At 37.7% G+C, this 25,188-nt stretch overlaps 1 protein-coding gene across 2 annotated transcripts; it reads right to left on the reverse strand.

The window, feature by feature from the left end:
- Window positions 1-386: 386 nt before the first annotated feature.
- LOC131153045 (serine/threonine-protein phosphatase 7 long form homolog) lies at window positions 387-11,396 on the reverse strand. Of its 2 annotated transcripts, none has more exons than XM_058105068.1 (5): window positions 10,845-11,396; window positions 1,959-3,313; window positions 1,760-1,847; window positions 1,254-1,673; window positions 387-1,164 (listed from the first exon to the last, which is right to left on the reverse strand). In XM_058105068.1, the coding sequence occupies exons 2-5, from the start codon at window positions 3,281-3,283 to the stop codon at window positions 592-594; spliced, it is 2,406 nt and encodes an 801-aa protein (XP_057961051.1). In that variant the 5' UTR covers window positions 3,284-3,313; window positions 10,845-11,396; the 3' UTR covers window positions 387-591. The 2 variants fall into 2 exon arrangements, with proteins under 2 accessions (XP_057961051.1, XP_057961052.1); XM_058105069.1 differs by having other exon boundaries at window positions 1,959-2,913; window positions 10,845-11,330.
- Window positions 11,397-25,188: the final 13,792 nt, after the last annotated feature.

The raw sequence follows: 25,188 nt of genomic DNA on the forward strand, positions 1-25,188 counted from the left end.
CCACCAGCACTGACTAGGAGCAAATAAGCAAATTCAGACCACACCCGAAGACTCCACATAAAACTGAAACCTTCAAGAGAGACCCTACCCTTGTATTTTGTTATTTGTAGAAAAGGTGAAATGAATAGAAATGTGATTAAATAAAAAGGGCCCGATTGTATTGCAAGTATATGTATAAAAAAAAAACTGGATAAAATAAGAAAAGGAGATGTTATAAAAAAAGGGAAACCGGTTGAATGAAACAAAAAATGTTATTAAAAAGGGACTCGATTAAATTGAAGAAAATAAAAAGAATGTTGAATTCACACACATTCACAGTACATCGAATTACTGTAAAAATTTCGACAGACTCCTTTTAAAATTAAGCATATCCATCCATGCACCTATTAAAAAAAAACAATTTTCATCGAGAATATTAGTATGTTCACAGCTTTCATTCACATATACATGTTAGGAAAAATAAATAAACATTTCCAATTATACATAAATAATGCAACGAAGTTATACAAATGAAATAAAAATAACCGATGTAATACAAATGAAATCAAAAAAATGAGACTACTCAAGTGCTGCAGGAGGTCATCTCCGATCTCAGGGTGGCTGTCGTCTGCGTTTATCCTCTCCTTCCTGGTCATCTGCATCTGGTGTCCTGTCTCGTCGTCGTCCTGTATGTCTATCATCTCTGCCAAGAGGTACTGCATAATCAGCATCCATGTGAAGCGGATGGGGAGATGACTCGCATAATGAATCTGGACGAGAATGAGGTGGCATGGCCGGTGCATCCACATCCTCCGCATCTACAATGTCGTCCAACTGGTATGACACGGATGGGGCGTCTGGATGTCTACTGGACGGTCCCGCAACATCAGCTCCTGGAGAATATGCGTACGATGCTGAAGAGCCAAACACGTACTCACTTTGTACAACAGGCGGCTCACCAGCGTGGCTCAATGGACGTCTAGAGGCACGCGGAGCATGTACTGCTCGTACTGGAGCTGCTCGAACTCCTCGTACTAGAGCTGCGCGACCTCCTCGTGCTGTCGGGTTAGGTCGAGGTATATGGGTCTGTCGTCCGTTGTCGTGGACAAGCTCCAATCCAGCTCTCACTAAATTCTGTACTCTAGGATCCGGAGAGATTAGATCTACCTCATGCAGTATGTCAGCCTACAGTATAGGAAAAAATTTGGTTAATACATTCACATCGTAACGTATACATAAAAAAAAAAAGTACATGTGGGTTAATGTCTTCTTACGAGGCTCATATATACACCAGCGGTCCTATTCAAGAAACGTCGTGTGATCGACCTATACCAGCTAAAGTATGGGTCATCCGAACGCAAAGGACCATCCTCCGCCTTGACCGGGATGATATGCTCTCGTCGATGCTCCCATGCAGTCACATACATATCGTGCACAATCGTCCAGTTCGTCACCCCTCGACCGCGTCCATCAATGTTATGTAGGTCTTGCCCATGTACATCTACCCCTGACGTCAAGAAGGGGTCGGGAATGCCTTGGCGATAGCCAAACTGTCGCAAAACTCGATCAGGGAGATACCACTCGATAATATGAAAGCATACGAGTGGCACTCGGGCTACCCACAAGTCACTCCCAACAGCATAATCGGTGGGTAAGTCGGCTATAATGTCATCTGTATAGGGTCTCCATATGAACTGCACTTAAACAGGAATAAAATTTAAGCGAACTATACAAATCTGATAGAAAAACTATGATGTGCTAGACTTTAATCAGACTATACCTCATGCTCCCGGTGCATGTCCAACTCGAACCTATACCAGGGCAATGTATGTTGCGCAACTGACAGCGCCCTCATCTCGTCTCTCCATCTGTACAAAATAAAAACGTAAGTATTTGAATGTAACAAACAGTAAGAACTACGAATTAGTATTCGTAGTACTTAAGAATACAAATGCATTGTAACTGATGTTGCTACTAACCGGTATGCGAGTGGGACTGGGTCAACTGGACGACCATCTTCATCCCTCTCAATTTGTAGCACACCGAGTCGCGAAGGAGCTAAGGAGGGGCATCTCTCCCAAGCCCAAATTTGTAGTAAGCGTAGTGGGCCAGATATCTCCCGCCTCGACAGGTGTGCAGCGCGGCACATCTCCCTATACAGCCACGCCAAAGTTGCGGACCCCCAACTGTACGAGCGAGTCTGCGTTGGGTCCTCTAGGAGTGGAAGGAACATCAAATGCGCAAAATTCCCCGATAAGTCGCAAAATAGCATCCCACATATTAAACGCAAAATGTGGGCTCGTGCGTAGCGTGCTACAGTCTCCGCATCTGCATCTGCTCGTAGCTGACGAAACTGCGCCTCCAGATACCGCATACGGATGCGGGCACCCTGCAACTCGCTGTCAGGTGGCACGACCCCTAACAACCGCTCGCACATACGACGTAGTGCGAGTCCTCCCTGATGGTCTGCAGGACCGTCTACTGGTCCGGCAGTACGACCAGTGACCGGCTTCCCGTCAATGGGCAACCCGAACAAAACCGCAACGTCCTCGAGTGTGATAGTCGCCTCACCATGTGGTAGGTGAAACGTATGTGTCTCCGGTCTCCATCGCTCCACGAATGCGGTCACCAAATGCCAATCCAACTGGATATGGGCAATACGATAAATCCCATAGAATCCTGCATCGCGAATCCATCTAACAATGCGGTCATCCGCATCGAACAGGCGCTTTAGGTACTGCGTGCCCCCTCGGCAGTACAAGGGCTCGGCGTGACCCTCAGCCCACGCTCGGCTAGACCGGTGCTCCTCGCCCATCGTTAAAACAGTGCAATCGGTTGGCCCTGGATCGAACTTGCAAATTCCACAATGACGTGTTTTTTGGGTATCTTCCTCTACTTCAATCACATGTTCAGCAGGCGTCTCTGTCTGCCTATCTGCGATGACACCCATTTGAGGAACGGTTTCCACATATAACTGCACAGTTAGATATCTCGTGCCTGCACAATGTGCATTCAACATAATGCGCAGACCATAGTCATCTGTTATGGGAATAGCCTCATAGAGTACTGTATCATTGAACCCTCGTATAGGGTATCTTGCTGTCACCCGCAATGCATATTGGTTTGAATCAATATGCAAATATTTGTATATCTTCGCATACAATTTGTTTAATTTAATCCTATTGCCAATTCGAATTGGTCGAACTGGCTTACTACTATAACAAACACCGTCTACTCCTGTGACAATTTCCCCCCCAGTATACAACAACACAGTCACCGAAACACTGCTTGAATTTCTTGCCATTTAGATCGACCCTCTAGAAATAGTAAAGACCTACGAAAAATAAAAATATATATATAAGCACATGACATAACACCTCTGGACAAGTTCTTACTATTTGTATATTTTGTTCGTCATTATAAAAGACTGGCTAAAAAAATTTAGTCATTATTATCCATGAAACAAATTCGCCCTATGGATACTTGGTCAATTAGAGAAGGTTAATCAAAATTGAAGGCCAAAATAAATGGGGACATTTGAAGTTGGAAAGCTTATAAAAAAACATGAGTAATTACATTGCGCTTTTTAGGCCATATTGTGGATGTGGGTCACCTCCTTTAGTTCTTTTATAGGCTGCGAACCTAGGGCAAGGCAGGATTCAACATTGAATATGCCTTTTAAGAAACTGTTATTGGGACGACTAAGTGCTAATAGAGATTTTAAATTTTAACATGCTGTCATTGATTGTTTGAAGCATAAATTTTAAGGTTGCCATTTAAATTCATATGGATTTTGAGGGAAAATACAATCAAGTATTGAGTATAAAATAAATATTTGTGTGAAAATTTCAATATATCCAAATGCAATATAAATCCAATTCCAATTCCTTTTCAAATATAAGGTGAATCTTTTTTCAAATCCAAAAATATTCATATTCAATGATTAAAACACTAAATTACAGCATACCATAATATTTTTTCAATAAAAATTTTAAAACACTAAATTATAGCATACCCAAGAACAATTACACATACAATATATAACAAATTCAAGGAAATAAAATACAAAAATAGAATAACCCTAACCTCAAAATTGGGGATTTCCAAATGATGCTTCCAATCAGCAAATTGAATGTCCAATGTACTAATTTATGAAACATACTAACAAATATTTGAATCAAACTAACAAATCCTTCACTCAAATTAACAAATCTGAATTCAATAATATAAGAGCATAAGGGTTCAAGAGTTAAGCTACATACCTCATCTCCCCCCCCCCCCCTATGATGGGTCCCTCCACATGGAGGGAACCAATATATGATTGTAAAATCTTTTTAAAATTATGTGGGCTGCAGCTTTTTCAATATATGTTGGTTGCAGTTTTTCAACAAATGTGGGCTTCTCACTTCTTCAACAAAGGAGGGCTGCAAGGATCAATAATGATAGGCTGCGACATCAACAAATGTGGGTTGCAGAAGGGAAAATTCAACTAAGGTAGGCAGTGCTCTCTACTATAAATAGAGATGCCTACAAGGAGTTCTGATCATCCCAAGCATCCGAGAAATTCAAAGAAAGCTAACAGTATTTAGTATACTCTTAAAATAAATAGTGAGGTAGCCAACTTGTGAGGGACGTTATCCACAAATTGAAGAATATAGTTTTTGTATTGTAAGTGGTATCCACCTTAGGGTGAAGTTTTGTAACCCCATTATTATCATAGTGGAAGTTTGAAGTGGACTACGGTCCCGTGGTTTTTCCCTTTATGGGTTTTCCACGTAAATACTCTCGGTGTCATTTTCTCTACTCTATTTATTTTATCTCATTTAATTTTATCTATTTTGGGCTTGGGAAATTTAAAATTTCCAATATTTTTCCCAACAAAGTGGTATCAGAGCGAGGTTCCCAGTTTCTACAAATTAAATGGAAAAGAGCACTGACAATATGATCAGATTGACTACATTTAAACTATGCAATCTGGAGGCCAAAGATGGAGGATCTTTTATATATTAAAGATCTGTGGAAGCCCATCGTAACATTGATCCAAAAATCGGCGACTACGACGAATGATAAAGACAGTGACAAATCAACAACGTCGGTCGTCACCGATGCCAGTAGCAAGCCTCCATCGTCTGCAGACAAGTGATTGGGCAGTGCTAAATCGAAAGTGTGCTACTCAAATCCGTCAATGGATTGACAAGAGCATTTTCCAAAATTTTTCCAACGAACACGATGCTTACATTCTTTGGAAAAAATTGGAGAAAATGTATGCAAGGACAACCGCACAGAATAAAGCGAATCTAATGCGACGACTTGTGAACCTGAAGTACAAAGACGGGAACAGTGTCTTAGAATACATAAGTGAGTTCCAAGGTATCGTAGATCACTTCAACTCTATGAAAATTATGGTGGATGAAGAGTTGCAGGAATTATTGTTGCTAAGTTCCTTACCCAAGAGTTGGGACACACCAGTTGTGTCTATCGGCAACTCAGCTCTTGACGGCAAACTTGCCATGGAAATGGTAAAGCACAGAATGTTGAACGAAGAGTCTTTGAGAAAAAACGAAGGATACACTCCTGAGTCTGACACACTTGTCACAAAAAATTGAGACAAGCCAGAATGGCATAGGAGAAGAAAAAGTCAAAATTCTCATGGCCAAAGTCAAAAAGGACGATTAAAGTTAAACTTCAGATACGACAAGAAGTGTCATCATTGTGGTAAACTTGGACACTTCATTCGAGAATGTAGGGAATTAAAGGCGTAATGGTCCAAAAATAAGGACCGAAATAACAAAGATAAGCCCGTACAAATGACACCACAACCATCGCTAATGAAGTTGTCATTATACGAGATGACAATTGTGTTAATCTTGCAAGTCAAGATTCAACATGGGCAGTTGACTCAGGCGCTTCCTACCATGTAACCCCAAGGCTAGATTTTTTCTCATCTTACACTAGCGATGATTTTGGACGTGTGAAGATAAGAAATGAAGGTACATCTGAAATTACCGGAATCGGCAGCATTTATTTAGAAACTAACCTTGGATGCAGATTACTTTTGAAAGATGTGAGGCATGTTCCTAACATCCGCCTTAACTTGATTTCGGCCGGAAAACTTGATGATGATGGCTACAATAATTACTTTGGTGAAAGTAAGTGGAAACTCACAAAAGGGAATTTGGTGGTAGCCAAAGGCAAGAAAGACACATCCCTCTATATTACAGAAACTAAGCTATGTAGAGGAGAGGTAAATGTAGCAAGAAAGGAAGTTCCCACCAAGCTATGGCATAAACTGCTCGGCCACATGAGCGAGAAAGGGATTAAAATCCTTTCTAGGAAAGAACTATTGCTAGGAATCAAAGGTACACCCTTGAATACATGTGTTGATTGCATCATGGAGAAACAACACAGAGTTGCTTTTCGTAGCACCCCACCATCTAGAAAAGCTAATATTAATACACATTGATGTATGTACAATGTGAACCAAAACACTTGCAGGCGCTATCTATTTTGTAACATTTATTGATGACCATTCTAGAAAGGTGTGAGCCTTTGCCTTGAAAACTAAAGATCAAGTGCAAGATGTATTCAAGCAATTTCATGTAAAAGTTGAAAGAGAAACTGGCAAACAGTTAAAGTGTGTACATGCAAACAATGGCGGTGAATACTACGGGCCATTTGAAGAATATTGCAAAAGCTTTGGAATAAGACTAAAGAAATCAGTACCAAAGATACCTCAACATAATGGTGTTGTAGAGAGAATGAACGGGGCCATCTATGAGAGAGTTAGGTGTATGCTCTCAAATGCAAAACTGGCAAAACCTTTTTGGGGAGAGGCAATAAGGATAGCGGTTGATTTAATCAAACTTTCTCCATCAGTTCCATTGAACTATGATGTACCAAAAGCAGTCTAGACAAGTAAGGATATTTCTTACAAACATTTGAAAATATTTGGTTACGGGGCTTTTGTTCATATCCCAAAAGAAGAAAGGTCAAAGCTTGATGGAAAGGTCAAGCTGTGTATCTTTATGCATTATTCTTATGAAGATTTCGGTTATAGACTTTGGGATCCTATCAACAAAAGGATCATCTGAAAGATCAGACAATTGAAGATTTCGAGAAACCAGAGAAGTCACAAACGAATGAAGCTCCAATCAATCTGGAGCCCATATCCCCACCTACAAGTTCTGTTGACGACGGAGTAGCATCAGAATCTGATGATCATACTCCGACAAATGATAGTGCTGAACCAGAACCAATCCAAGAAGAGGTTCTAGAAAAACCACAACCAAGAAGGTCCACTAGAGAGCGACAACCAAGTCACCGATACTCTCCCAGTGAGTATGTGATGCTCACTAACGAGGGAGAACCAAAGAGTTACCAGGAAGCCATTAATGATGAACACAAGAATGAACGGGTAAAAGCCATACAAGAGGAGATGAAATCCTTGCATGAGAACCACACATTTGACCTAGTAAAGTTACCCCAAGGTAAAAAGGCTTTAAAGAACACATGGGTATTTAAAGTTAAAAATGAACAAAACAATTCACAACCACGGTACAAAACAAGGTTGGTTGTAAAAGGTTTTGGTCAAAAGAAAGGCATTGATTTTGATAAGATATTCTCACCCATGGTAAAAATGTCTTCGATTCAAGTTGTTATTGGCTTAGCAGCCAGCCTAAACCTGGAGGTTGAATAACTTGATGTGAAAACTGTCTTCTTACATGGTGATCTTAATGAGGAGATCTATATGGACCAACCTGAAGGGTTCCAAGCTAAAGGTAAAGAAAAAATTGTGTGTAGACTAAAAAAGAGTCTATACGGGCTGAAACATGCACCAAAACAATGGTATAAAAGGTTTGACTCATTCATGGAGTAAAATGGGTACAACAGAACAACTACAGACCACTGCATTTTCACCAAGAAATTTTATGATGGTAACTTTATAATTTGCTACTATACGTTGATGACATGTTAATTGTTTGTCATGATGTCAGCGAAATTAACAAGCTAGAAAGGGAGCAAAGCAAGTCCTTTGCAATGAATGACTTAGGACCAGCTAAGCGGATTCTTGGCATGAGAATTACTCGTGACAGACATAAGCAAAAAATTCGGTTATCTGAAGAACATTATATAAAAAAGGTTCTTGAAAGGTTCAATATGAACAATGCTAAATCTGTCAATTCCCCACTTGCTAGTCATTTCAAGATGAGTGTTAGACAATGTCCTTCAAATGTGAAGGAAAAATCAAAAATGACGAAAGTGCCTTATGCATCGGTAGTCGGCAACCTGATGTACGCCATGGTACGCACAAGGCCACATACTGCTCACGTAGTTGGCATGGTGAGCGGGTTCCTTTCAAATCCTGGTAAGAAACATTGGACAGATGTCAAATGGATACTCAGGTATCTTAGAGGTACAACCAGTCAATGTTTATGTTTTGGTAATGCTAATCTTGTACTTGAAGGTTTTACAAATGCAGATATGGCTGGTGATGTGGATACTAGAAAATCCACAACTGGATATCTAATGACATTTGCAAGGGGGGCAGTTTCATGACAATCACGACTACAGAAGTGTGTTGCTCTATCCACCACAGAAGCAAAGTACATCGCAATTACTGAAGGTCGCAAGGAGATCCTAGAGATGAAAAAGTTCCTAAAAGAGTTAGGAAGAAGCCACGAAAAGTATGTCCTATATTGTGACAGTCAAAGTGTAATCCATCTCAGCAAGAATCCAGCTTTCCATTCTAGATCCAAACACAATGATGTCAGTTATCATTGGATACATGAAGTGTTGGAGAACAAGCTATTACAGCTTGATAAAATTCACCCAGACAACGAATTTGATATGATAACAAAATCTCTATCTAAAGAAAAACTGGAAATTTGCAAAGCTACAGCAGGACTGGTGGAACCCTCCACATAGTTGAGAGGGGGAGATTTGATCGGTCCCTCCATGTGGAGGGAACCAATATATGATTGTAAAGTCTTTTTTAAATTATGTGGGCTGCAACTTTTTCAATATATGTTGGCTACAATTTTAAAACAAACGTGGGCTTCTCACTTCGTCAACAAAGGAGGGCTACAGGAATCAATAATGGTAGGCTGCAGACATCAACAAATGTGGGTTGCAGAAGGGAAAATTCAACTAAGGTGGACAGTGCTCTCTACTATAAATAGAGATGCCTACAAAGAGTTTTGATCATCCCAAGCATCAGAGAAATTCAAAGAAAGCTAACAGTATTTAGTAAACTCTTAAAGATAAATAGTAAGGTAGTCAACTTGTGAAGGACATTATCCACAAATTGAAGAATACAGTTTTTGTATTGTGAGTGGTATCCACCTTAGGGTGAAGTTTTGTAATCCCTTCATCATCATAGTAGAAGTTTGAAGTCGACTATGTCTTGTGGTTTTTCCCTTCACGGGTTTTCCACGTAAAAATTCTCGGTGTCATTTTCTTTACTCTATTTATTTTATCCCAATTAATTTTGTCTATTATGGGCTTGGGAAATTTATCATTTCCAATATTTTTTCCCAACGCTTTATACCTTCCTCCCCAACGTTCGACAAGCAACGTTCGGCTCACGAACGGTCACCTACTCAGGCGTCCAATCGGTCGGCTGTCAGCTCTGCCCTCTGCTCTGCAACTGTAACACTCGATCAGCAATTCGCGAGAAAATGAAGGAGGAAGAAGACTTGGAAAATTGAACAAAACTCTTTCGACCGTCCAACGAGTTTTTCCACGCGTCAAATTCTGGTCCATTTCCGAAGCAAATCTCGCTGGATGGTCCAGAGAAATTTCAGCAAAACTCGTTGGACCATCCAGCGAGTTTTAAGTGTCACGCATCAAAAGCAGGGAGTCCTCCTTGTTTAAAACCCACCGGATGGTCCAGCGAGTTTGGCTTAAAATCTCCCTGGACCATCCAGCGAGATTTGTAACGCATCAAAACAGAAAAAAAAAAAAAAAAAAAAAAAAAAAAAAAATTTATAAACGACCTGTTATTTAATATTTTATTAAATAATAAAATCAAAAATGGAAAAAACTCTCTTAAATCCTCATGACACATTCTCTGACAAATGTAGATAGCAACCTCCTTGCTAATCCACCCATTACGATACCTCCTTGGCAAGCAAGTTTTACCAAAGCAATCATCATCTAACATTACTGCTTTTCAGGTCCAACTAAAAGAAATAGAGTTCCAAACCATGAGTTCCAACTTCCAACTTTTCTATAGGCATTTCACAATACCCAAAAAAACCCTGAGAATATGTCAACCAGATGCGCACTTAGGCCTTTCCACATCGCACACTTCATGCTGATAACAAGAAGAATGGTTGCTCAATAAATCAGTATCAAAATACACCAACTACTCAAGACAACTCTTCCCTCTCCCCAAACCCATAATTCAAAATATATAATAATTACAAGAGTAAGCTACCACAGAGTCCAGAATATAACTAACAATCAATATAAACCAGAAATGATAACCATCATGTTCACAACAAATTTTACTAACACGCGCAGAAGCTGAGATCTACAACATTTTAATTGAATCTCCATTGAATTAAAACCCCATAAAAGCAAAAGGATTATTCAAATTCAAAAGCAAAGGGCGAGGTTTATTTTGGATAAGGAGAACTATTCAATTATTCTGCTGAGTTATCATAAACTAGAGTTGAATCTTTAAAAATAACAACAGTAATAACCAAACAACATGCAAAAATTATATAACTAATTAACTTATGGTAATTTACAGAGAATCTAATAATAGAAAATGAATAAAATTCGTATATACAATTAATCAATATATATATATATATATATACATGGATCATAGCAAAATGAAAAACATGACTAATTGATACCTCAACAAAAGCTTCTTCTACTTCCTTGTCCTCAAGTGGAGGTTGATTTGAAGTCAAAATGCCTCGAATCTAAGGTATTTGGTGGAAGATCTTGGCGAAAGCCAGACATTGGAGGCTTCGATGCAAGATTTTGAACATTTTGAAATTTTTTGTTAGAATCAGAAGTTCGTGGATTCTTTGAAGAACTTGGAAGAGGATTTCTCTACAAAATCGGTGGCTAAAATCATTGCATATTATTCCTTTGAGGCAAGATCGGTGGAGGATGATTAGACGCAGAACCACCATTCGATCTGTCTTGGGAAGCCATGGAAGAGAGAAGAAGGAGAAAGAGGAAGACAGAAGAGTAGGAAGAAGAAGGCAGACAGAACAAAAGAGGAAGAGGGAGGGGATTAGACAGAAGAGGAAAAGGAAGGGAACAGACGAAATTGTTGCGCGCTGGAGAGCAGGAGAGCTGGATAAATTTTTCCCAGCTTTTCCTTCAATTTCCTCACTTTTTTTTTTTTTTTTTTTGAGAAAATAAAAAAATTTCCCTCTTCCACCTTTATTTTCCCCATCTTTTACCTTTTCCTCAATTACTTCTTTTGTACCAAACATCCTAATAATGTTACCTAACTATTTTCCTTTCCTTTCCTTTCTTTATTAATTTTCAAGATCCAAATATAGCCTAAATATTTTAAAAATCAGAGCCAATAAAAGTTTATAAAATTTTTAAAACCTCAAAATATATGAAATTTTTAAAATTTTAAGAGAAATTCTATCTTGTTATCAAATATCATGGGAGACTAGTATCTTTTTTTCCTAAATTCAATGAATTTACTCCTCATTATGACATTATTTACATAATAAAAACTCCTCTTTACAATTTTCCTATTTTTATCACTTTATCCATTTTACAATTTTCCTGTTTTTATCACTTTATCCATTTCAGCACTTTCTCTTCAATTTTCACTGCATCATATTTTTTCCACTTGATTGAGTTATTAATGCATGTTTTCCTTTATCCAATACCTTACTTCGGGATTGGGAGATAGGAATGAAAGGTAATTGTTGGTTATGAGACAACCTAGTCTTTTTTTGAATGGTGATATTCAATTAGCCCCATAAGGAAAGCTAAGTAGTGTGTCGAAGATGCCTTGTACATCCATGTCTCCATAAGTCTATGCATGAAATCTTGCGGTTGAATTTGAAACATCATCACAAGTGAACTTGATATAAATTTTCAGATCCTTATACAAGTTATGAATGGCTCCACAAGGTTCACTTGATATAAGTTTTCATATCCTCATACAAGTTTTGAATTGCTTACATGATCTAGTCAATATTGTTTTGTTGCCTATTTTATGGGCATTGCCTCTCTCCCACGTCTCCATTCCTATTCCTTCTCACCGTTTTCTAATCACACTTTCTTTTCCTTTTTGTATTTTTTCTTCTTCTCATCCTCTTCTAAGTACTCCTCATAGATTCCAAGTACTCCTCATAATTTTTGTCCCTCCTTGCTAAATATGGCCTTGTTCTTAATAAAGATTTTCCACAGGATTTATCAACATGAGGAAGGCATGAGCTCTATAATTGCCCAAAAAAGCTATAGTTGTGACAAATTTAATTTCTTAGGCTAATCCCTATGTCTTCCCTCAATTTGATCTCTATCTCTCAAGTCTAGAGATGAACTATAGTGCCCAAGGCTAGGGTTCCTTAACCTTATCCTTAGTTTTTGGAACTTATCCCCTAACAATTTTTTAGGTTCATTATAGGTGTGTTTGGTTGATGGCTAAAATATGCATGTAGAGACCTGTAATGACCCGAATTTTTAAATGAAATTTAAATAATAAAGAAAGGAAAATTTGAAAAAGGGAAAAGAAGGGAAGCTGCCAAGCTTTGTCGACGAACACAGGGTTTCGTCAACGAAGGCTTTAAAGATTTCGTCGACGAACACAGGGCTTCGTCGACGAGAAAATACCGAGAGGGGTTTTGAGGCAGCCTGAATTTCGTCGACGAATACAGGATCTCGTCCACGAAATTTGTGAAGAACTTGTCGACGAAGATAGGGCTCATCGACGAATTCCGCCGCCTATAAATATGAAAAATCCGATTTTTATTTCATTTTTCACGCTCCTCTCTCTCCTCTCTCTCCTCTTCGGCTCTCTCACTCTCTCTCTTCGATTTTGGGTTAGTTTTACGCCGGATCGAAGATCTGAGGCTACCATGACGCTCCTAGCGAAGTTCCCTGTAAGTTTGCCAAAGCGGATCGTCAAGAAAACGAAGTTGAAAATCATCCCTAAGTTGAGGTAAGGCTTTTTAAGCCAAATTAGACTTCATGGTAGTTATATAAATTGACGTACACATGAAAATACTGATGTTTAGTATTGAGAATTTTGAGTTTCAGGGTATTGAGTAGGAAATCCTACGGGGGTCAGGCTAGGAAATTTGAAGGGCTTTCTCAGTAGCCAGGTAAGGGAGTAAACTAAAGCAGTTATTTTCCATGCAAATTATTATTGATTATGAGTAAATTTATTTTCAGAAAAGCATATGATATACCTGTATATTATAGATGAAATGTACGTTTGGGAAATACTGCTATTATGATGAAACGTATATGTATGTATGAGACGATAGAAAAACACAATTTTAGAATATGAAATATGACGTTTAACAGAGCATGTGTGGCATGAATATTATTTTACGTGAAATGAGATATGATAAGTATGCTTTTACGTGTAAAACACATTTTCAGGTATTTTGGAAAGACGAGTTATGCTATATTGAGTTTGACGAATATATGATAAAAGAGTTAGTTTTTTTTAATATAAATACCTGAAACGATTCGACACGAGGCTGTATTGATGTTAGAGGCGCAAGGTCGTATTTTATTATGCAATCGGTGCGAGACCATATTTATTATGCTATCGGCCCGAGGCCGTATTTATTATGCTATCGGCGTGAGGCCATATTATTATGTTATCGACACGAGGCCGTATTTATGTTATTGGCGCGAGGCCATGTATATATATTTACTATGATTTTTGGCGCGAGGCCATACGTATGATTTCAGCGCGAGGTCGTATATATGTTTTCGGCACGAGGCCGTGTTGATGTTACGTATGTTCATGTATTGTATATTATTGCAACCAGGATGTAGTTTAGTTTAAACCAGGAGCTCGGTACCGTAGCTATGGGTTGATTTTGGCACGAGGCCTTATTAGTGCTACCGTCCCATGAGGGGATGGAAGATGGATAGTCGATGAGGCTTTCAGTAAAGTGTAGACGTCCACCTGGCAGTCCGGACCAAGGTGCGGCGGGCCCATCGTACTTACAGACATATTTGATTCGGCAGTGGTCGGCCAACCATTGTCGGGTCCCGCCTCCGGGCTGCACAACCCATCATGGGAGGTAATACATGACATTAGCTAGCTATTCATCCTGGGTTGATTTTCAGTATTACAGTTATAGCAGATGTTTATGTACGTTACGAGTTATTAGCATATATGAAAATGTATGATTATTTCGAATGATATGACGAATGTTTTCCGACTTATGAAATGTACAGTATATGTATAATTACACTAAATATTCATGTTGCCACATAGTTGTATTTAGTTTACTTTCCCTTACTGAGAAGTGTCTCACCCCCAACATTATTAAATTTTTCAAGAGCCCCAGAGAGACCGGCGGGTCAAGGCCGCCGTTGAGTTAGTGAGATTACCCGTGAGAAGGGTAAGATTTTGTACTAGGGTTAGAGTTATTTTGTGTGACCCTAGAGATATTTTGATGTATATGGATATGTATAGAAGTACAGTATTATTATGTTATAAAGCTCTGGTATTATGTTTTATGGATGGATGTATGGATTTTTATGTTTACTGCTGCTAGATTTTCTGCTGTGTATGGCAGGAGTCCCCGTTACCCATGGGTTCGGATTGACTACTTATTTATTATGTTGTATTTTATTGAGGGTCGTTATGCATGTAGAGACCCGAATCCGTAAATGAGGAAAATAAATAAAAAAAAGGTAAGAAGGGAACTTCAGCTGGGTTCGTCGACGAAGGCAGTATGTTCGTCGACGAAGCCCCTTCAACTCTTCATCACCGAAATTCAGAGAACTGTTGATGAAGAGATACCGAGTGAAACAAAAGAAAATATCCGGATGGGGTTCGTCAACGAAGGTAGAGTTTCGTCCACGAACTGAATGGCTGGTTCGTCGACGAAGGCACCGCCTCATCGACGAATTTGACTCGGTCAAAGGCTCTATAAATATCATTTTTATTTGCTTAAGGGTGAAGAAAACCTAAAAGCTCTCTCTTTCTCTCTCTAGAACAAGTGAGTTCTCTCTCTCTGATGTAGGACGGGAATGGTCGACCTATGTCCTACGATTCAACCCTCACATAAGCACATACACTTAAACACTTCAATTTAAGAATTTAATTATCCGAACATAAACACAATAAATCATGTTTTATTTCACATGTTCAAGGATTTTGAAAAGGTGTATGACTTGTCCAACAATTAAGTCCTGATTGATTCTTTCACAAAGGAATCAAGTTATATACTGAAAAGTTGTTATTTCAAAGATTCAAGAATAAAAGTTCTATATTAGCAAACTAATATTCATACAATTGATTTATATAGCAAGTACTAATATTGCAATCTATGGATCAAATGGGCTATTCAAATATGTGATTTTAATCTACTAGCAAGGGTTCACAAAATATAAAAAAAAATTCAAACACAAGTATTGAAGTTACCAAGATATTGGTTTGGATGACTTGACGTTGTTCCACACGTAGTTAGGTCATACCGTTGGTCCTTTGTACAAGCTTTGAATCACAAGATGAACACAGCAATGAAGTGTAGATGATGATCGTCGTGTGGGTGTATGAAGACGCTGGCCGTGTGGTGTTGATGGGGGCCGTGAGAATATTAGATGGAGGAGAGGTTGATGGAGTCGTTGGATAGTTTAGTGGTCTCTCACCACTTGATCTCCGGAGAGAACGCCGTAGCCTCACACTACTCACTCACAAGGAGAGGAACAAGTTTTACAAGCTCAAGCAAAGAGATGCTTCTTCAATATTCAACTTCAACTTCCTTTTTTTTTTTTTGTTCTTACAATAAGAAAGCTATTTATAGGCATAGCCTAGGAGACATAGCTTTAAACACTCAACAACTCTCAACAATTTTCAACAACAACTCTCAATAACTTTCAACAACAACTTTCAACAACTATTAACCTAACACAATTAATACTTACTAAAAAACAAGGAACTCCAACTCATAAGCACACAAGTCAAGCTTAGTTGTCTTGCATTATTACAATTCAAAATTTGAAATTTAAACACATTCCAAAAGGAAGGCCAAAATCGTATGGGACCCATTGGAGCCATGTGGGTGCCACATGAGTTTTGAGTTGGACTTTGCTTCAATACTTCACTTAGGTCTTCAAGCATGGTCTTCAAGCACCTAGTAATCTTGAAATAACATATAGACGAAAAATATAAATTAACACAATAGCAAAGTCTTCACATAAAAAAAATCTTCCATCAAAGAAGTAGATGATCTTCAATTAATCCCATGTGTTCCTGCAAAATAGATATAAACAATAGTGGACATCTGGAGGTCGTCCACGTGTCACCATGTTAGCAAAGGAGTGGAGATCGGGAGGTCGTCCATGTGTCATCATATCAGTAAAAGGGATACATAAGGCATGTTGATTCCCATCACTCTCTCTCTCTACAATCCTTCATCGTTCGTCGTCTGTTTCCACAATCGAAGGTTTTTGAGTAGATTAGAAAGAGAATCTCTTCAGTTATAGCAGATCAAATCTTCATTTTGAAGATTTTCGAGTTTTTCCCTAAAATCGAGGTAAGGATCTGATTCTGTTTCTGATTCGATATATATGTAGTAGTCATGATTATAGTGAAGTATTGTTTTCGATTTTTAGGTTTCGGGGATTCCGGGTCATTGTTTTGGACCGATTCGTTCGTATTTCTGTTTTCAGGATTAAGGTAAGGGGATTTGTTTACATCAATATTTTTAGAAAACTGAACAGCTAGAAAGATAGCTTATATCTTATTGCACATTTTGACTGCTTATCTGTAAAATTTCACCGAGTATAAATGTTGTTTCTTACGATTTTACGATTTTTGGCAAAAATAGTGGTTTTAGCATATGAACTCCAAATTTTCCAAAACTACTTTAACTGATTTAAAACTAAGGTAGGAACTGCTTGATACCCATGTTTACTGTCCAAATGGTATTTTTCGAATTATGCACTGATTAGCGCAGTTTTTTATGAAACGAACGTGATATGTGATATGAACTGGAACATACTGAACTGCTATATTTGTGAATGAACTGTGAAAACTGAAATTCCATTCTGTTATCTGAAAATGTGGAAAACAAGTGTCGGTTAATTACTGAGCTTTAAAATGTAAAAAAAGGTTGAATCGAGAGCGTTTGTGCCTGTTAACACCACTAACTGATGAAAAGAAAAATGCATGAAAGATTGCATGATTACGGTTGTGAAAATACTGGAACTGCACATGTTGTTATGTTTTATTTTAAATTATATATATGATTGATTGAGACCACAACTTGTTACTAAAGGAGTTGAAAGACATTCCGAAGGAGTTGAAAGATACTCCAGATTGTTTGAGGCTTTAGCTAGAGGCGCGGTTCCGTTACTTACTGAGGTACGGTGCAACCACACATATGAATTAGTGTGGGTATCGAGATAGTCGACTTGCAGGAGTGTATGGGGCCACTGGTGAAATAATAGACCAGGTGGGGCAGTCGCACTATATCTGTGATGCTAGACAATGCTTACACAAACAAGGCTTTGTCAAAGTTATTAGTGCACAACCCGTACCATAGGGATAATTAGGCGTATTATTGAAAGTTCTAAAGCTGGTTATTGTCTTAAATTTTCATATACATGATTTAAAAATTGAAATGGGCAAAGTCACAAGGTTGAGTTGTAACGACCCAAAAAATAATGATATTTAAATAATAAAGAGAGAGGGAAATGGAAACAGAAATAGAAGGAGGTAGTAGGTTTCATTGACGAACACAAAGCATTCGACGATGACATTACATTTTGGTTAGAATAACCCAAAAGATTTTTCACAGGTCCTCGTCGACGAACACAAGGAGTTCATCGACAAGAAGATACTGAGAAGGATATTTGAGAAGTCTGAAATTCGTAGACGAAGGTGCAGGTTTGTCGATGAACTTTCTATAGGACTTGTCGATGAGGTGACGTGGCTCGTCGACGAATCCCGTAATATAAATAACCCTAAACTGATTTTAATCACAGAGATTTGCCGTAAACCCTCTCTCTCTCTACCCCTACAACTCCTCCCTCTTCTTTCTTCGATTTCGGCCCCATCAGTCGCTGGATCGACGATCTAAGGCCACCACGATGCTTCTAGCGGAGTTCTCTGCAAGTCTACAGGAGCGAGTTGTCGATGGGACGAAGTTGGAATTCATCCCAAATCCAAGGTAAGGTCTTTTATTCGGACTTTGGATTTCTAACAATTGTGAGAAATGTAATAGACGTAGAAATAGTAATGTTTTGTTTTGGGATTTATGGTTTTCAGGGTGTTGAGTGGAAAACCCTGCGGGTGTAGGACCCGTTACAGTAGGAGGGTTTTAGCAGAAATCAGGTAAGGGAAATATGCTATGTTAGGTAATTTTACTATATTTCAGTATAAACTATATGTTTTTATTAGATAATTATTCACGATAGAAATTTATATAGTTTATCATTTATGTATAACATGTTTAAAATTACTGTGTGACTTGAGAATATGGATATAGTAAAGAAACATGTTTTACAATATTTTCAGGATATGATTTACAGAATATACAGCTAGTGATTATGTTTTATAGTAATCACAGAATACCATGATTATACAGTTTTCAGTACCATGACTTACAGATTACAGTTCAGTTCAAAAATACAGATGATACAGTTATAGTTTATTATAGTGTTATGGTTAATACAATTATTACAGAATCATGGTAAAACAATTAGTTGTATATGGAAATATATTATATAGTATCAGACCCTGTTGGACCATAAAGTTTACAGAGCACGGTACCGTAGCTACATACAGTTTATAGAGTGCAACCACCTATTCAGATAATACGTGGTAGTAGGTCAATCGTATAGTGCCCTGACGTGGACAGGCTCCCCATCAGATATGGGTTAAGGAGGGCAGATCAGACCGAGGGAGTATAGTGGTTTACCCTGGTCGGCCAACTAGGGTAGATCCCGCCTACGAGCCGCACAACCCTGTTATGAGGGGTTAAATCATGACACACAGTTATCTATAGGGAAGTTTTCAGTTATTATTATGTATATACAGATTTACAGAGACAGAAAGTATACTTATTTATATTAGAAGTATTTTGAGTAGAAACTTAAAATATAGATATGTTAAGCAACATGAAAATGGGGGTGGTTTTTATTACTTATACTATATTTACAGGTTCAATTATACATGATTTTTATAACAACATATTTTCATGGTATTATAACTCATTTGCCTCACGCTAGTAATAGCATATTTCGTCTTATTGAGCGTTGGCTCATCCTAATTACTTTAACATTTTTCAGGTGATCCAGGTAGGCGAGCAAATCAGGCTCGCAAATAGAGGGGCCTCGATATTGCCCTGATAGTAGTGTGAGTATTTTTGGGAGTATTTTTGTATAGCCCTAGCTAGTTGATGATATTTCTGGGGATCAATTATATATGTATATTTTGGGAAACAATTTAGCACTCTAGTATTGTATATAATTATATATGGCCATGTTTATCTGATTTTCGTATCTTGCTGCTTAGGTTGATGATTAGGTTTAATCCAAAATGGTATCAGAGCATATTAAATGCCATGGTATAAAAATTAAAAAAAAAAAAAAAACCCAGTTAAATAGCAGGTCATTATAACTGTGGGGATTTCGTTTGCCAATCATCACCAACCCTTGCTAAGAAAACACATCATTAATATCAACATAAATCTCTGAATTCATACTCACATTTAATATGCATAAGTTTTGATCTCTGATTCCATACTCACATTCATAATTATTTTTAATAATTAAACCCGAGAATAGGGAAGATTACCTGTAACAACCAGGAAAAAAATAATGGTATTTAAATAATAAAGAGAGAGAGAAATGGAATCAATAACAGAAGGAGGCAGTAGACTTCGTCGACAACATTGCATTTTGGAGAATATAATTTCAAGGAATTTTCAAGCTTTGTCGACGAATACAGGGATTCGTCGACGAAGGTCTTCAGGATCTCGTCGACTAGGTCCTATTTCATCGATGAGAAAATTCCGAGCGAAGGTTTTGGGCTGCTCTGAATTTCGTCGACGAAGGGTAAGGTTTGTCGATGAATTTACTGAAGGACTTGTCAACGAGATGACGTGTCTTGTCGACGAATCTGGCCCTATAAATAGTGAAAACTTGAATTTTTATCATATTTTCAGTGCCCTCTCTCTCTCCTACGGTCCCTCTCCCTTCTCTCTTCGATTTCGGTCCCGCCAGTCACCGAATCGGCAATCCGAAGCCACCACGACGCTCTTGGCGAAGTTCTCTCCAAGTCTGCCGGAGCGGATCGTTGGTGAAACGAAGTTGAATTCATTCCAAATCTAGGGTAAGGTCTTTTATTCAGTTTTTGGCTTCCTGGCAGTTGTAGGAAATGATGTAGGCCAAGAAATATTGATGTTTTATTCTGAGATTTATGATTTTCAGGGTGTTGAGTGTAGAACCCTGCAAGTGTTGGACCCGTTATAGTAGGAGATTTTTAGCAGGAAACAGGTAAGGGAAATATGTTATGCTAGGTTATTTGAGAATGTTTCCAGTATAAAATTATAAATGTTCCACTAGAGTATTCTTTATAGTAGAGATTTATACAGTTTATCAAATATGATTAATATGTTTTAAAATTACTGTGTTGCTTGAGAATATGTATATAGTATAGAAACATGCTTTACAGTATTTTTCAGATATGTGTTTTACAGAATATACAGATTGTGACGCCACGATTTTCATACAATTTTTTTTTCTCAATATCAATAATAAATAAATAATCATGTCATAAATCTACTAATCGGTCACATCAACAATCCTATTATCATTCATACGACCCGACTCGCAATGGGTACCAGGTAAAAAGTATTTTATTATACAACCTAACAGCGGAAGACAATATATACATATCAGTCAGAATACAATACCCAGAGTATCAATATACACATATACACAATACTATCTCATATCCAAAAACAACACAACCCTAGGGAATCACACCTCCCTAGTCCAAACTCACCCTGTATATCAGGGTCCCAGCTCCTTATGATCACGGAGCTCTATCACCTGGTCTATCTCTGTCCCCTAAAAAATTTAGATAATTTGGATGAGACACATCTCAGTAAGAAGGAATAAATTATTTACAGTGTGTGCCCATATGAGTACATTTATAATACACTTTACTTTTCAAATCACCATTTCATCTGAGAAAATACACTAATATACACATTCTTATAATCGTATAGATATACAACACAAGCTTTTATAAGCTTTAAAACCATTTATCAAATTCAATTATATCCAACACATAATTATCCGCAAAATTCCTAAGAATAAGGAAGATTACCCGCACATACAGGTAGCTTCCCTCTGTCCTAACACGTTATGCAGCCGAATATGGTCACATCTGATACCTATCAGGGCACTCACCTTACTCAGTAAGCCCTTAGGCGGAGAGTTTCACTTCACCTTAATTATTTATATTATTAACACACGCGGTTCCATTTCTCAATTTTATCATTCTTTATTTCTCAATTTCCATTATTTCTTTCATTTCTCATTTTAGCCAATTTTATCATTCTTTCACTTTTCATTTCCACTTTACTTTCCGGCTCATGAGTATCCTCGGTATCAAATACCAACATCGCGTCTGTAACTCATGGCCACCCTGAGGATCTTTCTATACACATCATGCTTCCCCCCATGATCAAGGATGTGCGGCCCGAAGGCTGGATCTAACCGTGGTTGGCCGACCCAGTTAGATCAAATATCATATCACATATTGCGTCTGTAGTACGACTGGCCAGCCAATAACCCTGATCCGGACTCAGGGAGCCTATCAACCCTACGTAATGGCACAAGTGACTGTCACGCCACACACTCCAAGAGTCTGTGTGGTTGCACTAACACCACTAGCAACGGTACCGTACTTAATATCATAACCATCCAACAGGGTTTGCCACCACATACCCGCAATCATTATGCGGTATTGGCATTTTATCATTCACATTTCACATATTTTCACATTTCTCATTTTCATATTGCAGAATTGACATTGCAATATTTTCATTTCACATATTCATATTTCAATATAAATATTTTCAACACATTTTATCATTTAAATGATATTTTCTCAGTTCATAATTCATCTCATCTCATACTTTCATATGCATATATTATTTCACAATTACTCAATATTTCTCAAAACACATTTCCATATTTCACCTTTCTTCATTTTCTCAGAAAATACATTTCTTGCACATTTTACTTTCATCATTTCCCACATTTCAATTTTCATATTAAAACACATTTTAGTTTCACATATTTCACACGGTAAATCATCTAACTCAGTTTAAACATTTTTTAATATAAGTCACATGCCACACAAATTTCATCTGATATTTATATCATAATAAATTTTAGGTAAAATAACATACGTCATTTTCACATATTTCTCAACCCATAATTTTCATAAAAAAAAAAACTGTAATAATTTATTCCCCTTACCTGACTTACTGAGAGTCTCACTAGAATCCTAAATCCTACACCCTTGGCGCCCGAAATTTAACTCCTATAATTTACATTTTCCTCAGATTAATTAATTTATTTCTCCAAAATAATACCCATCTAACCTTTCCTAGACTCCATATACCTCAAATTAATATTTAAACTATTATTTAACACCCCCACTTAATTTTTTAAATTTTGCTTGCGGGTCCCAAAATTACACCCGCGGCGCTCACCCCGGACCCTAAATTTCAGAAATCCTATTTCAGCCCCAGATGCTCAATATTTTAGTATTTCCTAAATTAATGCTAATTAATTAAAAATAAGCCCTTTAATAACCCCCCCCCCCGTACCACAAATTTGGGGTTTTAGCTCGACATGCCCACAAGAATTCCGTCCTGCTAGACTTGTAGAGAATCATCCCTAGATTCTCGTGGTGGTGTTCGTTCATCAATTGGGCTTATATTTTGCAAGAAATTAAAGAAAAAGGAAAAAATGGCTTACCCAAGGGAATATGCTTACGCCACTCTTACCACCGATTCGCTCCGGTAGAAATGACGGTAGCGGCGAATGGAGTCCAGTGGTATCTTTGGATTTTCGATCGGGTGAAAATCTGTCACGAAATTAAGGAGAGAGGGAGAGAGGATGAGAGGAGAGAGAGAGTTAAGAGCTGCGTTGCAGTAGAATAAAGAAAAGAAAAGAAAGAAGAAGAAAATGAAGGGGGGGGGGGGCGTGAATCCTTCCAGGATCCACCAGAAGCTTCCTTAAGCTTCAGGTGATGTAATATATATATAAAATTAATATTAATAATAATATATTTTATTAATAAAAATAAAAATAAATTTAAAATATTTTATTTATTTATTTTTTATTTATTTTAAATCCAATTAATTAATTAATTAATTATTTATTTATTTATTTATTTTATTTTATTTTATTGGGAATCATTCTACTAATCTTCTATAACCCTTTTTGCGGTTATTACACAGATAGTGAATGTATTTTACAGTAGTTACAGAAATACCATGATTATATAGTTTTATAATACCATGACATATAGATTCATATTTAATTACAAAAACACAGTTGACATAGATACAGTTTCCTACAACGTCATGGTTTATACAGTTATTACAGAATCATGATAAAACAGATAGTTGTATATAGAGGTGTATTATATAGTATCAAACCCTGTTGGACCATACAATTACAGAGCACGGTACCGTAACTACATACAGTTTATAGAGTGCAACCACCTATTCAGATAATACGTGGTATAAAGGTCGATCGCATAGAGCCCACGAGTGGGCAGGCTCCCCATAAGATATGGGTTGAGGAGGGCTAATCAGACTATGGAGTATAGTGATTTATTCTTGGTTGACCAGTTAGGGTAAATCCCGCCTACGGGCCGCACAACCCTGTCATGAGGGGTTAATCATGAAACACATTTATCCACAGGGAAGTTTACAGTTATTATTATGTTTATACAGCTTTCTAGAAACAGAAAACATATACATATAGTAGCAGTATTTTGAATAGAAACCTAAAGTACAGAAATGTTAAGCAACAGGTAAAAGATGAAGATTATAGTTCTAGTATTGTGCTTTACAGATCCAGTGATACATGACTATATAGTAGTAGATTTTCTCTGTATTGTAGCTCAATTGCCACACACTAGTAATAGCATATTTCGTCTTACTGAGCGTTGGCTCATCCTAGTGTTGAATCATTTTTCAGGTGATCCAGGTAGCTGAGCAGACCAGGCTCGCAGATAGAGGGGCGTCATACTGCCCTGTAAAAGAGAGAATGAGTATATTTTGGGAATATTTTTGTATACCCCTCACCGGTTGAGGATGTTGGGGTGTGTATATTTTGGGAAACATGTTAGCACTCTGGTATTGTATTATATATAATTATATATGGATATGTTTATTTGATTTTCTCTTCTTGCTGCTTAGGTTAATGATTGGGTCCAACCCAGTATGATATCAAAGCATGTTAAATATCATAGTATATAAAAAAAAAAAAAACCCAATTTATTAAGCAGGTCATTACATTACCTGCCTATACAAGTAGTTTCACTCTACTCTAATACCAGTATCAGGGCACTCATTTTACTTGGTAAGCCCTCAGGCTATGTATATAGACAAAGTCTTCAAGAATAGGGAAGATTACCTACCCATACAAGTAGTTTTCTTCTGCTCTAGCATCAAACTGAAAATACCAAGACACTCGCCTTTCTCAGCAAGCTCTTAATAGAAAGTTTTACCTTGTCATATATATATATATATATATATATATATATATATATATGTATTATATCAGCACTCTTATCCATACAAAACAAATATCAACACATGGTCCACACACGACTGGTCCACATGGTCCACACAAGACTGGTCCACACAGGACAATCATCATCACATGATCCACACAGGACTGGTCCACACAAGACAATTATCATCACAGATCACATCGTGGCCCGCACAGGAAGTACTAACCACCAGTACAAATCCCCATGTCCTA

The sequence above is a fragment of the Malania oleifera genome, chromosome 4 (genome assembly GCF_029873635.1).
Source record: "Malania oleifera isolate guangnan ecotype guangnan chromosome 4, ASM2987363v1, whole genome shotgun sequence".
Taxonomy (NCBI): Eukaryota; Viridiplantae; Streptophyta; class Magnoliopsida; order Santalales; family Ximeniaceae; genus Malania; species Malania oleifera.